General features: G+C 47.0%; 1 protein-coding gene across 1 annotated transcript in view; it reads right to left on the bottom strand.

Annotated features, from left to right (window-relative positions):
- ITPRID2 (ITPR interacting domain containing 2) overlaps positions 1 to 12,954 on the bottom strand; it is a 289,925-nt gene that overhangs the window by 38,092 nt on the left and 238,879 nt on the right. Inside the window, exon 15 of the mRNA XM_069616077.1 lies at positions 8,290 to 8,355. Coding sequence (XP_069472178.1) covers positions 8,290 to 8,355 — 66 coding nt within the window. The remainder of the gene's footprint in view (positions 1 to 8,289; positions 8,356 to 12,954) is intronic.

Raw genomic sequence — 12,954 nt, 5'->3', positions numbered from 1 at the left:
TCTGCACCTCTCTATCCCTCTCCATTCTCCCTTCTCGTCCAACCCACTCTGCTGGTCACATTCTGGAAGTCCTCATCCACTCTGAACTCCTTCTTTCATCTCCTCTTGTCACCCCTCTCTCTTGGTCAGACCACTCCCTTCTCTCCTCCCACTTGGGTCCCTTTGGCCCTCTGACCACACCACCAAAATCCCTGCCAACCTCGTTCACGAACCCGATGAAATGAGTGTCAGCTGCTGCCTTCACTTCCACCTTTATCCCCCCTTCACCTCCTAACTCAGACCACTGACACTGCTCTGAGCAACTTCCACTTGTCCATCACCAACAGTCTTCACATTCTTGCCCCAGTCATGAGGATCCACCTGAAACCCGCCTAAGCGTAACACCAGGTATGACTCTGAACTTGCAGCTCTGAAACGAAAGTGCAGAGCAGTGTAACGGAAGTGGCAAACTTCAGCCTCACCCTCTGGCAAACTGGCCTGCCACCTACTCCAAAGGCAATTCAGACTCTCCACCTGTGCCAAGAAACGGGCCCACATTCAGGCACGAGCAACTGGTGCATCCAACAACACAGGTGAACTTCCGCAGTCGCCTCCTTCCCCCTTCCTTCCCAGTCCTTAAACATTCAGCAGACCCTACCTGCCCAGCCAACTACCGCCCCATGTCAATCACCCCCTTCCAGGGTAAACTGCTGTTGAAGTTGGCCTTGCCCCAACTGAACTCGCACACTGAACTACTTGGTGGGGGTGGTCTCCACGGCCATCCAATCCAGATTCCGAGCATCCAGAGGCACGGAAACTGCTCTTCTGAACACCCCAGAACTGCTTGCATCTGTGGATTCCAACTCCCCAGCTGTCCTCATCCTACTTGATCTCTCCTCTGCCTTTGACATGGTCAACCACTCCATCCTCATACAAAAGCTCCACGACACCCTTGGTATCTCGGAACAGGCACTGGACTGGCTGACCTCCATCCTAACTGACCGCTCTTTCCAAGTCATCCTGGGCACCTTCTCCTCTCCTACTTCCTTCTCCACCTGTGGTGTCCCCTACGGCCCCATCATCTCCCCTTGGCTCTTTAACATCTACCTTTTTTTAAAAAAATATCTTTAGAGCACCAGGGGTCCACTCCGGTGGGGATAGTGTGCGGTACAAATATCCTTTAACATTAACATTTATTGGCATTTTTCAAACACAACCGGCATCTACATGCCAACATTAACCTTTCCCCAACAATCCCAAAATCCCATACCAATAATAGCACTTCAATCAGGGCCTTCCATGTTGATTACAGTTATTTGGGTATCATATGTAAGGAGTTGTAGCATACGGATTCTGGATCGTTTACCATCTTTTTCCACCATCTTGTGGCTGGGCTTAGGATTGTCCATCTCCTTATGTTATCAGAACTTAATAAAGCGCACGTACGCCGTTGGCATCATGGCGCTAAGGCATAAGGAGGTTTTTAAACAAGAGCGAAGTTAAGAGTTTTTAGTTTCCTGTCAAAAACAGAAGTGATTGGTGGTGCTCTGTAAAGTGGGAGGGAGGTTGTTCCAGGCATTAGCAGCCACAATGGAGAAAGCACGACCCCTTAGCTGAGTCCGCCTAAATCGTAGGACTGCTATAAGACGAGCTGACTGGGAGCATAGGGACCGGGTAGGAGAATAAGGCACAAATTTAGCCTGCAAATACTCTACTCCAATACCGTGGAAGGCCCGATGAACCATGCATAAGGATTTAAACACAATACGAGCCTCGACCGGGAGCCAGTGAAGCTGCCTCAGTAGAGGGGAGAAGTTGTAACCGTTTGGTTAAATATGGGGGCTTCCCTAAATAAAGCGAGTTACAATAATCCAGGCCGCTCAATACTACGAACGGCCACCACTGGGGCTTGGCAAGCTGCAGGAATAAAAGGAAGAACCTTCCTCAGGACCCAGAGTTTAAAATAGCCAGTCTTGCAGACTGCCGCCACCTGCTCATCCATGGTCAAGGAGGCAGTGAGTCTAACCCCCAGATTTCTGACCGATGGCATGGGCAGAGGGAGAGGGCCAAGAGAAGGGGGCCAAAAATCGGCCGTCCAGAAGAGATGAGGTGGTTTCGACAACCAGCAGCTCTGTTTTGCTGGCGTTAAGCTTAAGCCAGTTGGATGTTATCCGGCTCCCCAGTTCCCAAAGACACTTCCTCAGTCGGGCCGCAGTCTCAGACTGAGTCAGGTCCCGCAGGACCAGGATCTGGGTATCATCTGCATAAGAGTAATAGCGAAACCTGTGAGTTTGAAGGAGAAGCAAAAGGAGTCTAATGTAGACATTAAACAGAATAGGAGAGAGTGCCGATCCCTGAGAGACCCCACAAGGAAAGAAAGGCCGTAAACCAAGCAAGAACTTGGCCGGACAGATCAGTGGGAGACCAAGGTGGAGTGATCGACAGTGTCGAAGGCCGCCGACAGATCTAACAGCAGGACAGCTCCGACTCCACCCTGCTCTGCCAATCGCACCAGGTGATCAAGCACAGAATTAAGAACCGATTTGGTGCCTCTTCCTGGCCGGAAACCTGATTGCAAGGTATCAAAATACTGAGAAGACTCTAGAAAGTCAGACAATAAAGGAGAGACCAGAGCTTCCAGTACTTTCATCATGAAAGGCAGTTGAGAGATGGGCTGGTAGTTGGCTAACACCTCAGGGTCTGAGGAGGGTTTTTTCAATAGAGGAATGAATAGGGCATGCTTAAGGGAAGATGGGATAATACCAGTGGCAAAGGAGAGATTGACCGCAGAGGGGATATGAGCAATCAACTTGCCTGAGGATTCCTTCAAAAGGGCTAGTGGAATGGCATCGGTCAGGGAAGCAGACTTAAGGCGCTGAATAGCTGTCAAAATATCAGAGTCAGAGAAAAGGGGAAATGTGGACCAGGAGCCCAAATGTGAAGGGGGCTCAATGTGTACCCTTTCACTGGATAGTAGCTCAGCCTAGTCTTTTATGTCATCTCTAATAGTAGATATGTTTTCCACAACAACAAAAAAGACAGGGAGTCACATAGATTCTGTGAAGGCAGTACCTGGGGGCGACCTGTCTCCGTGGTATAGAGCGACTGGACCAGGTCAAATAAGGCCTTTGGTTTATTCAAGGCTATTTCCACTTTGTGGCTAAAGTATGCTTTCTTAGCCTTGATGATATCTTTTTGATAAGAGGAAAGAGCATTACGAAAGGTGATTTTGGCTTCAGGAGAAGCCTTGTGTTCTATTGGCTCCACACCATGCTACACTTCATTCATTAGTCCCCAGGGGTTGGCGGCAGGGTGTCATTCACCTCTCGTGATTGAGATAGCAAATAATGTATATATGGGCCCCACATGTTTTGTGTCAGTCCGGTGAATCGATAACCCACTGTATCCCATCTCCATATCATTACAATACAGGATTTCAGCATGCCAGTTCACAATTTTTGGGCATTTTGTCCCCCCCCCCCCCACACCATCGCTACACGCATCTTAGCCAGAAGTAGTCCAATCAGCCTCTTCATCCCTCTGGGTATCAATTTGGTGTATGCCAGCAGTGCTGTCATAGGACTTGGTTCCATTCTCTCCCCAATTATTTCACCAAGAGTGTCAAACACCGACTCCCAGAATGAGAGATCCAGGGGGCATTCCCATGCGACATGTATAAGGTCGGCCGCCATAATACCACATCTGGCACAACTGCTGGAAGCCTCTGGGAAATCACTGTACAGTTGAACAGGCGTGTAATAGAACTGATGCAGGTACGTCCAGTGAATTAGTTTAAATCTAGCATTTAGTGCCACCCTCCTTGTACCCTCACAATAATATCTCCATTCCTTGCTAGATATCCCATGTCCCAGGGAGTTCTTCCTTTCTCTGGAGCGGAGGCTCATGGCATACATGACTGACCACTCTAATGTTGTACCCCCATTGAGACCACTATTGTTGTACCCTCCTTGGAGTACCTGGTCTAGTATGAGGGCCTCATTTGGTTATTCTGGGAATTTTGGAAAAATTTGCTGTAGGGAGATTCTAAGCCTCTAATACAGGAACACACCCAAAGCAGTGAGCTCGCCCCTGGCCTTCAAAACTTCCAGCGTTATAAACCACCTGCTAGGGAACAGATCACAGTAACAACCCATCTTCAGTCGTTTCATGTGGTGAACAAAGCATTTTTCACTAGTAAGGGGGATCTCAGGTGTGTATTTGACTGGCAATACTGGGGAGTAAAGGAACTCTTCTGTAGAGTTGTGTTCGATACGGGTCCATGCCCTACAAGTCAGGTCCACCATACTGCCCGCCCTGGATGCCCTGTCAGGTGCTGTGAGGATAAGTGATTGTAAGAGGAACAGTGCTGCTATTGCACACTCTACCTCCATAGGTCTCCTGCCCCCCCTCGTATGCAAACCAATAAAGGATAAACCCTGCTTGGGCTACACTGTTATACGTTTCAAACTCAGGTAGTGCTAGGCCCCCCTCATGTATTGGATCTACCAATTTGTCCCATGATATTCTGGCAGGATTCCCCAGCCAAATAAACTCCATTATCATGGATCTCAGGTCTCGGAAGTACTCTGCCGGTATTGCAGCCCATTGAAGACCCCAAACTACAGGATGACTCTCATAGTGGGGTCTAGGTTGCATCTGGGGTTGTTAACAAAGAGCACCATATCTTCCACATAGAGGGAGATCACCACCACGTGTTTGTACAGTTGAACCCCTCTATGTAGATGAGTCTCCCTTATTTTTTCCGCAAATGGCTCAATTGCCAGTGCGAATAATAATGGAGATGTGATAGGGGACATCCCTGCTGGGTGTCCCTCCCCAAATGTATGTTTGGTGTGACCTGACCGTTCTGGCAACAGAGCTATGGTGTCACTGAGCGTATATTACAGTGACACCATAGCTATAAATTGCTCTCCCATGCCCATCCTGCACATTACTGTGAACAGGAAGGGCCATTCCACAGAGTCAAACACTTTGGTGGCATCCAACAGGGCAGCCACGATCAGATCTTCCCGGCTCACTGCTGAGATCAGCCCAAACATCCTCCGTATCCCATAGAAGGTAGAGTGGCTTGGAATGTACCCTGACTGATCTGGCCTTACCAGTGATGAGCAGCCATGGGGGATGCTTATCCGGCTTAAGCAGCACTGCCACCAACAAGCAGCACCGCCACCAACGCCTCTCTCAGATTCCAGTAATTTGCCTTCCGGCAGCCTTTGATGGTACATCTGCAGTAAGTAGGGAGCAAGCTTTGCGGCATAGTATTTGTAAAGTTCTGCCGTGAACCCATCTGGCCCAGGAGATTTCCCTGGAGGTAGGGACCTAATAGCATTCAGCACCTCGTCCAAAGATACCAGGCAACCCAGCCTCTCTTTCCTCGTCCGTGCACCAGTGTAGAGCTACCTGGTGCAAGTATTTATTCAACTCTTCCTGGGAGACTCGCGTATGGGAGGAGTATAACTGACCATAGAACTGAGATTTCTTGTATAATTTCCAGGTCTGCAAATCTCTCCACTCCTTGTGTATCCGTTATGGACAGGATCCATTCTCTGATTATCCAACCTTGCAGCTCTTGCCAGTAGTCTGCCCGGCTTTTGTCCCTCCCTATACTGTTGCACCGCTGTTCTCCACCAAATTAGTTCAGCTTCCCTATGTACTAGTACATTTAACTGTCGCAGGTGCTTCATCATTTCTGCTTTTTCTAGAGACGGTGTGATTACCGCCAACTGCAGTGCACGTAGATGGGCCTCTGTCAGCTAGTTCTTTCCTAAGATATACATTCTGATACTATTGCACAGATTCGACTGAACGATGAGGGGCTACTCTTTAACCCAATAAGAATAAATAAAGGAGTAAAGCAAGGGTGCATACTCGCACTGCTACTCTTTTATGTATATGTTGCTGATCTGCCCGTCCGACTGGCCCTAAAGGCAAAATGTCCTCCTAAAATTGATTCCACCCCTGTCTCATCTATGCTTTAAGCCAATCTAACTCTTTGATCAGTTGTTTACGGGCATGAAAACAATGCTGGAGGAATTGGTCAATATGCAGAGGATAATGGTTTAATGGTAAATCGAACAAAAACCAAAACTATGTTAGTATCCTCAAAAAAGGTAAATCGACCCATTTTAAATATGACCTGGGGGACACAGCCACATCTATGTATCTGGGCCTAGCAATGTCAAATAGCTCAGGATACAAAAATATAATAGAGGACAAAACAAGGAGGGCAAAACAGATAACGTTATTAGCACACAAATATACAAAATCAATATGCCGGGTTTTGCAATTGGGGGTATACTTGTCCTTTACCAACAGTGGTTATGTCCGTTAGTATTTTATGATCTGGGGGCCCTTGGCTTAAAGGGTGTGAAATGGCTGAACACTGAAAGGGTTTTTTCTAGTGCTCCATTTTGGGGTTGCCTCACTCAACTCCGATAGAGTATATATGCTTTCAGTTAGGCTTGCTTTCCTTGAAGGCCTTGTTACTGAAACAGAGGCAAGCTCTTCTTGAAAGCTAAAACATCTCCACTGTGTCTCCTTTTAGGGAAACTAGGAGTTCGTTTCAATTTGAAAGCCACAGGTAAAGTCAGTGACCCACTCACTATGCTGATGAGAGATTTGTGTGATGTGTTAAACTGGCTGCCTGATTTTGAACGATGTAACAACTACCTCACACTAAAGGGGGCATTTAAGAGAAGGATTTCAAGATGGGATTGAGGGCATGGGGGTGGGATTATGAACATCTGATGAAGTTACATAATTACCCACAGGTGGCACAGGTGTTGCATAGGTATATGAAACCTCAATTCCGTTTCCTGAAATGCCCAGATCAGGTGGTGCATACATTTCGATTGCAATTATGTACTAACCAACTACTTGTGCGGGCAACCTGTGGGACCAAATGGAAGTTACCCCTAGACACACGTTTTTGAAGATTTTGCCAAGCATAGACCAGCAAAGCAACCACCTGCTTACTGAATGATTCATAACTAGGATTCAATAAAAATGGTTATTGTATTAATACAAACTATTGCAACCCTCATAGCACTTTTTAGAGTATGGCAGAATATATTGAAATATTGAGCATTTTTTATGATTTTTTTGGTATTTTATTTTTCTTCTGGTGTAGAACAGATTGACTGTTTTAAATGGACAAATAACGAATAGCATGTATTACTGTTCTTAAAAAGGTAATGTAATGAGGGCTGTAGTGTTTTAAACGTGATATGTTACTGAAAATGTCACTGTTTATTTCAGACTGCATTGTACAAGTTTGTTTGGAACTAAATACAGTGCAGCAATAAATAAAAAAATTAAGTGTTAAATTCCTTCTTTAAATATACATCTAGTAAGCGTTTCCAAGAAATATGAAATGATGGCAACATATTATGTGATCATGGGACTGAAAGACTTTACGACCTGGTGACAGTATTTACACATGTACAAATTAAACACAGTGATCGCGAGGCCAGAATATAGGAGAGGTGGGTAGTGTGTTTAGTTTGGATAGCAAGGTGGAAGAGTTTGTGGCGCTCCTTACATCATTCAGAGTTGGAGTTTGGGCTGCTTAAGTTCAGCTGAAGAGATGGCTGGTAAGGGGGGGGGGGCAGAAGTGCCAGTGGACAAGGGCAAGTGGAGGAAAGGCACAAAAATGGGTAGAGGCACAGAGGGTGGGGGAATGAAAGTGGAGAGGAAGGAGTAGAGGGTGAGATGGGGTAAGAGACTATGGCTACATAGAAGGCTAGCAGGGATATACATTGTGCGTGGAGAGCCATCCAGGGTGGTGATGCTAGGTGGAGGAGGCTCTGGGAATGCTGAAGAATGTGTCGAAAAGTTAATGACTTGGCTGATGTGCGCAAAAGCGGGGTAGACCAAGAAGTACGTTTTATGCTTTTATGATGTATCCAGTTTGCTGAACACAAGAAGAGAGACCAGTTTTGTTGAGTGATGTGTGAATATTTTTGAAAGATCCTCGTGCCATGTTGACAGGAAAGAAAGTCCTACTTTCTACAAGAGGCTTACCAGAGCTCAAGTTAGTCAATGGGCTAAGCTTCGTTGGGCCACAGTAGCTTTGTCTGTACTCCTCTATACCCCTCAGACTGAATCTGCTGTACGACTAACCTCAGCAGTAACTGTTCAAGGTTTAAACTGATAATTTAACAGAGTTAAAAAAAAAAAAAAAAAAAAAAAAAAAAACGATTTCCCTGTAGCTTAATTAGCTAAATGCAGGTCACAATATTAGAATAAGTTCAATTTGTTCTCCTCCCTCCCCAATAACCACTTACTTACTGGTTCCATTACATTCAACGGAGAAGTGTACGATAAATTATCAGTGCTTCGGCTCCCATACATTCCCTGGAACATAAAAATAGGACAGTCAATCATAAAAAGTGACATACAATTCAGGGTACGAATTGCTTTAGACTTTAGTATATATCAAACATAAAATGCAGGTGCAATAGTTACTCTTACTGATCTCATTACTGTGTGAGCTTGCAGTTCTAATACACCATAGAAAAGTGATCTAATTTTGACTGATGTCAAATATACAAGTCCTAATTTGTTTGGGACTGGGGTGGTCCATAAATCCAGTCGACTAACCTTCACCCGCTTCTCAGATTCCAGGAACCTCCAGACAACTTTTGACCCAGCACTCTGGCTACCCAGTTGGCGCAGGCCCTCGAAAGGTTTTGCACTAGCAGATCTGTAGAAAATCAGGACATTAATAGAGAATACAACTATGGGATATCTGTTGAATCCAGTGGTTTCTTGGAAAGTAATTGTACCTAGCCTATGTTTATGCCAATTAATCTCACACGCCGCTCTTATTCAGGGCTCCAAAGGATTTATACAAGCATTAGCAATTGGTTTGATTAGTTTGCCAATTATGATCGGTTAGTTTAATAAAATGTTACTTAGTAACAACTACTGACTATTCAGTGGTAGTGTATCTTGATCCTAATTAAATTATAACACTGATATTTAATATAGTAGGAAAATCAAGCCATGCAGAACCAGCTGTAAAACAATAGCTTACCAAAATGATGTCCACAAGTATAACTTTCAACCAGATGAGATACACACAATTGAATTGGGTTCAACAAATACTACCACGAAATCGTCCGTAGGGGTGCCAAGAATTACTTTTTGTTGAACTAAAGAAATGATAATTAGCAAATTAAACCAATTACTAATGTTTGTCTAAAGCACTTGGGGCCTGAACATGAGCAGTGCTCGAAACACATGCAGGCTCACTTGTAGGGACTAAAACATATGCATACATCAAACTCAGGAACTAATAATTGAAATGGACAAATACATTTTTGAATAAATGAAAGGCTTCTGTTAATTAACCATTTCACCAATTACATTTTGCAAGCTTAATGAAATGTTCTAAAACAATGCATTAACTTTTTTGGAGAATAGATGGGATAGGTGCAATTACTTTCCAAGAAACCACTGGATTCAAGATTATATTTGAGACATTCAGAGAAGTCTCTTAAAATTCTTGGAATCACTGCGACACCCCATTAAATCGAACTAGTATTTAGCGCAAGACGTTGAGGCTTTTCTTCTCTAATACATTATAAGTTACTCACCATATTGACTAACGTACTCCTAGTCCATAGTCCCCTTTCCTCCATACTGTATGGGCGTCCCTCGCTAGGGGACGACCTTTTTCCACCAGAAAAAAAAAAATCTTCCCAATTTAAATTCAGAGGGGTGCGGACCTGGGAGCATGCACTCCCCTGACTCCGCCCACCGGCACCACTCGTCAGTCCCCATTGATGCGTCAACAATATTACCATTGCCTAATGGGACCAGTTTTATTAGGGGGGGCATGGTGGGACGTATGGAGGAAAGGGGACTATGGACTAGGAGTACGTTAGTCACTACGGTGAGTAACTTATAATTACTCCCATGTCCTGTCCCCTTTCGTCCATACTGTATGGGCGATTAAAACTGAATTTAGCCCCAGCGTGGAGAGGTGACCCTGCTCAAGAAAACTAATTCCTTATTACTGCCTGCCCAAATGCTGCATCTGACCTGGATCCGGCATCCAAACAGGCCGAAGTAGTGGCCCATCTGGCCGCCCTGCTGATGACCTGCCACGGAACGTGCCTCTGGAATGCGACTGCTGTGGCCTTGGCTCTGATAGCCAGGCCATGCATATCAGAAACAGTTTGTGCTGCCCATCATAGGCCTCCTTGATGGCAAAAATCATCCATCTTGCTATTGAGGTCTTAGAAGCCTGATATGCCTGATATCCTGGCTTTGACCCCCCCCCCCGAAGGTGACAAAAAGAGCCTCAGATTTGCAGAAGCTCTTGGTTCTATCCAGGTAGAATTTTAGAGTGTGCCCAACATCTAGACAGTGCAGGACCCTCTGAGCATCATCCTTATCTGACCATTATCCTTAGGGTCCGAGAAAAAAGTGGGTAGTACTATCTCCTCATTTAGGTGGAACGAAGAGACCTCTTTAGGCAAGAACGCGGGATGCATTCTAAGGACCACCTTGTCCCTGTGAAAGTTAGTCTAAGGCTCGGAAGCCACAAGAGCTTGGATCTTGCTGACCCGACGTGCAGATGCAAGACCTACAAGGAGGGCTGTCTTGATGGTGACCAGCCTGAGGTTTGTGGATGCCATTGGCTCAAAGGGTGTATGCACCAATGCGCCCAACACTATGTTGAGGTCTCACACAGGCTGTGGCTTCTTGATAGGCGAGTAGAGCATGGTGAGACCCACTGAATGCCTTAACCATCGGGTTGGAGGATGAGAAAACGTCCTCCTCCGAGTTCTGGTAGGCTCTGATGGCCGGCACCCACCCAACCCCCCTCGAGTGGGCAAGGTGTGCAGAGAAGGATAGCATGTCGTCCAACGTACAAGTGAGGGGATAAATCTCCTTAGACTGAGCCCACTGGCAAAACCTAGACCACTTGCTTTTGTACTGGCTCCTAGTAGCATCGCTCCTAGCCCCCTGTAGGATGTCTAGGTCAGTCTGCAAAAGTCACAGATGCTTCAATGTGACCTGTTCAGGAACCACGCTGCGAGGGCCAACTTCTGAGGGGCTGCGTCGATGATCCTGCCCCCCTGTTGCGGTAGGTCAGCTGGGCCCAATGGAAGGGGAATTGGAGGCTGATCATACAGGCTGAGCAGCTCCGAGAACCATGGCCTCATCGGCCAGAACGGAACCATTAGGATGATACTGTGGTGTCAGGGATCGCTTATATTGCCATTCTACCAGGGGAGTGGGAGGAAACGCATATGCGTTCATGCTGTTTCACTAACTAATGCATTGTCCAGGGAGCATAGGCCTGGTCCCTGCCAGGACGTAAACTGAGGGAACTTCCTGTTGTACCAGGTGGTGAAGAGATCCACCTGGTGGTGCCCCCATCTGCTGAAGATCCCCTGAAGTACCCGATTGTTCAATTGCCATTCGTAATTCTCCGCACTCAGCCTACTTAGCCTGTCCGCCTCCAGGTTAGACTCCCCCTTAAGGTGGATAGACCTCAACTGAATGTTGTTCTCCAGAGCCCACTCCCAAATGCGGACAGCCAGACTGCATAGGGGAGGAGACCCGGTGCCACCCTGCTTGATGATATAATACATGCTGGTGGCGTTGTCCGTTTGAATGAGGATAATTTTGCCACGGATAAGCGGCAGGAAGGCTTTGAGAATGAGCGGATCGCCTTCTGCTCTAGCCAATTGATATCGGCCTCCTGTTCCTCAAGAGACCAAACTCATTGGACGCTGTGGTTGTCCAGGGTAGGCCGTCAGCCCTCCAAGGAAGAATCCATTGTGATGGTAAACTGTGGTGCTGATTGCCGGAAAGGTCTGCCTATCTTCAGGTTGCAGTCCATGCTCCCCCAGATCAGGTTCTGGTGGAGAAAAGGAGGAATGCTGACGAGTTCCACCTGGGAACCCCGCTCCAGACTTCATGAGGCTGTGAAGCGCAGCTGTAATTTTCTCATTTTGAGCCTTGTGTATGGCACTGCCAGTAGGCATGCCGCCACGATACCAAAGAGGTGCTGGTACCACCATGTTGAGGTTGCCGCTCTGCTGAGAAAATGACCCATGGCCCTCTGATGGCTGTGATCTTGTCCTCAGAGGGAAAAACTCAGAGCTTGTTTCCCAGATGAGGCCCAGGAATGCCAGACTCGGCTGCAGCTGTGACTTCTTGAGATTGATGGAGAATCCCAATTCGTATAGAGCATTCATGAGGGCAGAGGAGGTGTGATGCACCGCTTCCAGGGATTTCGCCCCAACGAGCCAGTCGTCTAGGTATGGATAGACATGGTGACCCTGGGCCCCGAGAAGGCTGCCACTGCATTCATAAGCCTGGTAAAGATCCTGGGGGCTGAATTGAGGCCAAAGGGTAGAACCTTGTATTGGAAATGGAAGCCCATGATCCTGAAACTAAGGATGGACCGATGAGGCTGCCAAATCGCGACGTGTAGGTATGCGTCCTTCAGATCCAGGGAGCACATCCAGTCTCCCTTGCACAGTGTCTCCGCTATAAGCACTGGGGTAACCATGTTGAACTTTTGAAGAGGGAGTCAAAGGTTTAGGGTGGAAAGGTCCAACACAACTCAGGCCAGCCTGGTTCTTGCGTATGGCGAAAATCCTGGAGTAGAAGCCCATACCCCACTGGGAGGCTGGGATTTCTTCCACTGCCTGGATCTCTACGAGCAATAGAATTTCCGCCAACAGAGTTGTTGTCCCAATCTATGGGAGTGGAGGGGAGGAGGAACCGGTAGGCGGTAGCCACTACTGACAGGAAGCAGGGGCCCACGAACGGCACACAAAGTGCGTGAAGGGCAAGCCTGCCCCCCACCGGAGTGTCATGCCTTTTATCCCCCTCTTTTTTCCCCCCTCTGATGCTGGGGCTGAGAAGGGGGACTGGAAGAAGCCCTTATTCCCCACCTTGCGTTGTTTGCGGCGCTGCTGACTTGGG

The sequence above is a fragment of the Ambystoma mexicanum genome, chromosome 9 (assembly GCF_040938575.1).
Source record: "Ambystoma mexicanum isolate Mex_15411 chromosome 9, UKY_AmexF1_1, whole genome shotgun sequence".
Classification (NCBI taxonomy): domain Eukaryota; kingdom Metazoa; phylum Chordata; class Amphibia; order Caudata; family Ambystomatidae; genus Ambystoma; species Ambystoma mexicanum.
The sequence above is the reverse complement of the archived record's forward strand: the minus strand, read 5'-3'. Positions and strand labels throughout refer to the sequence as shown.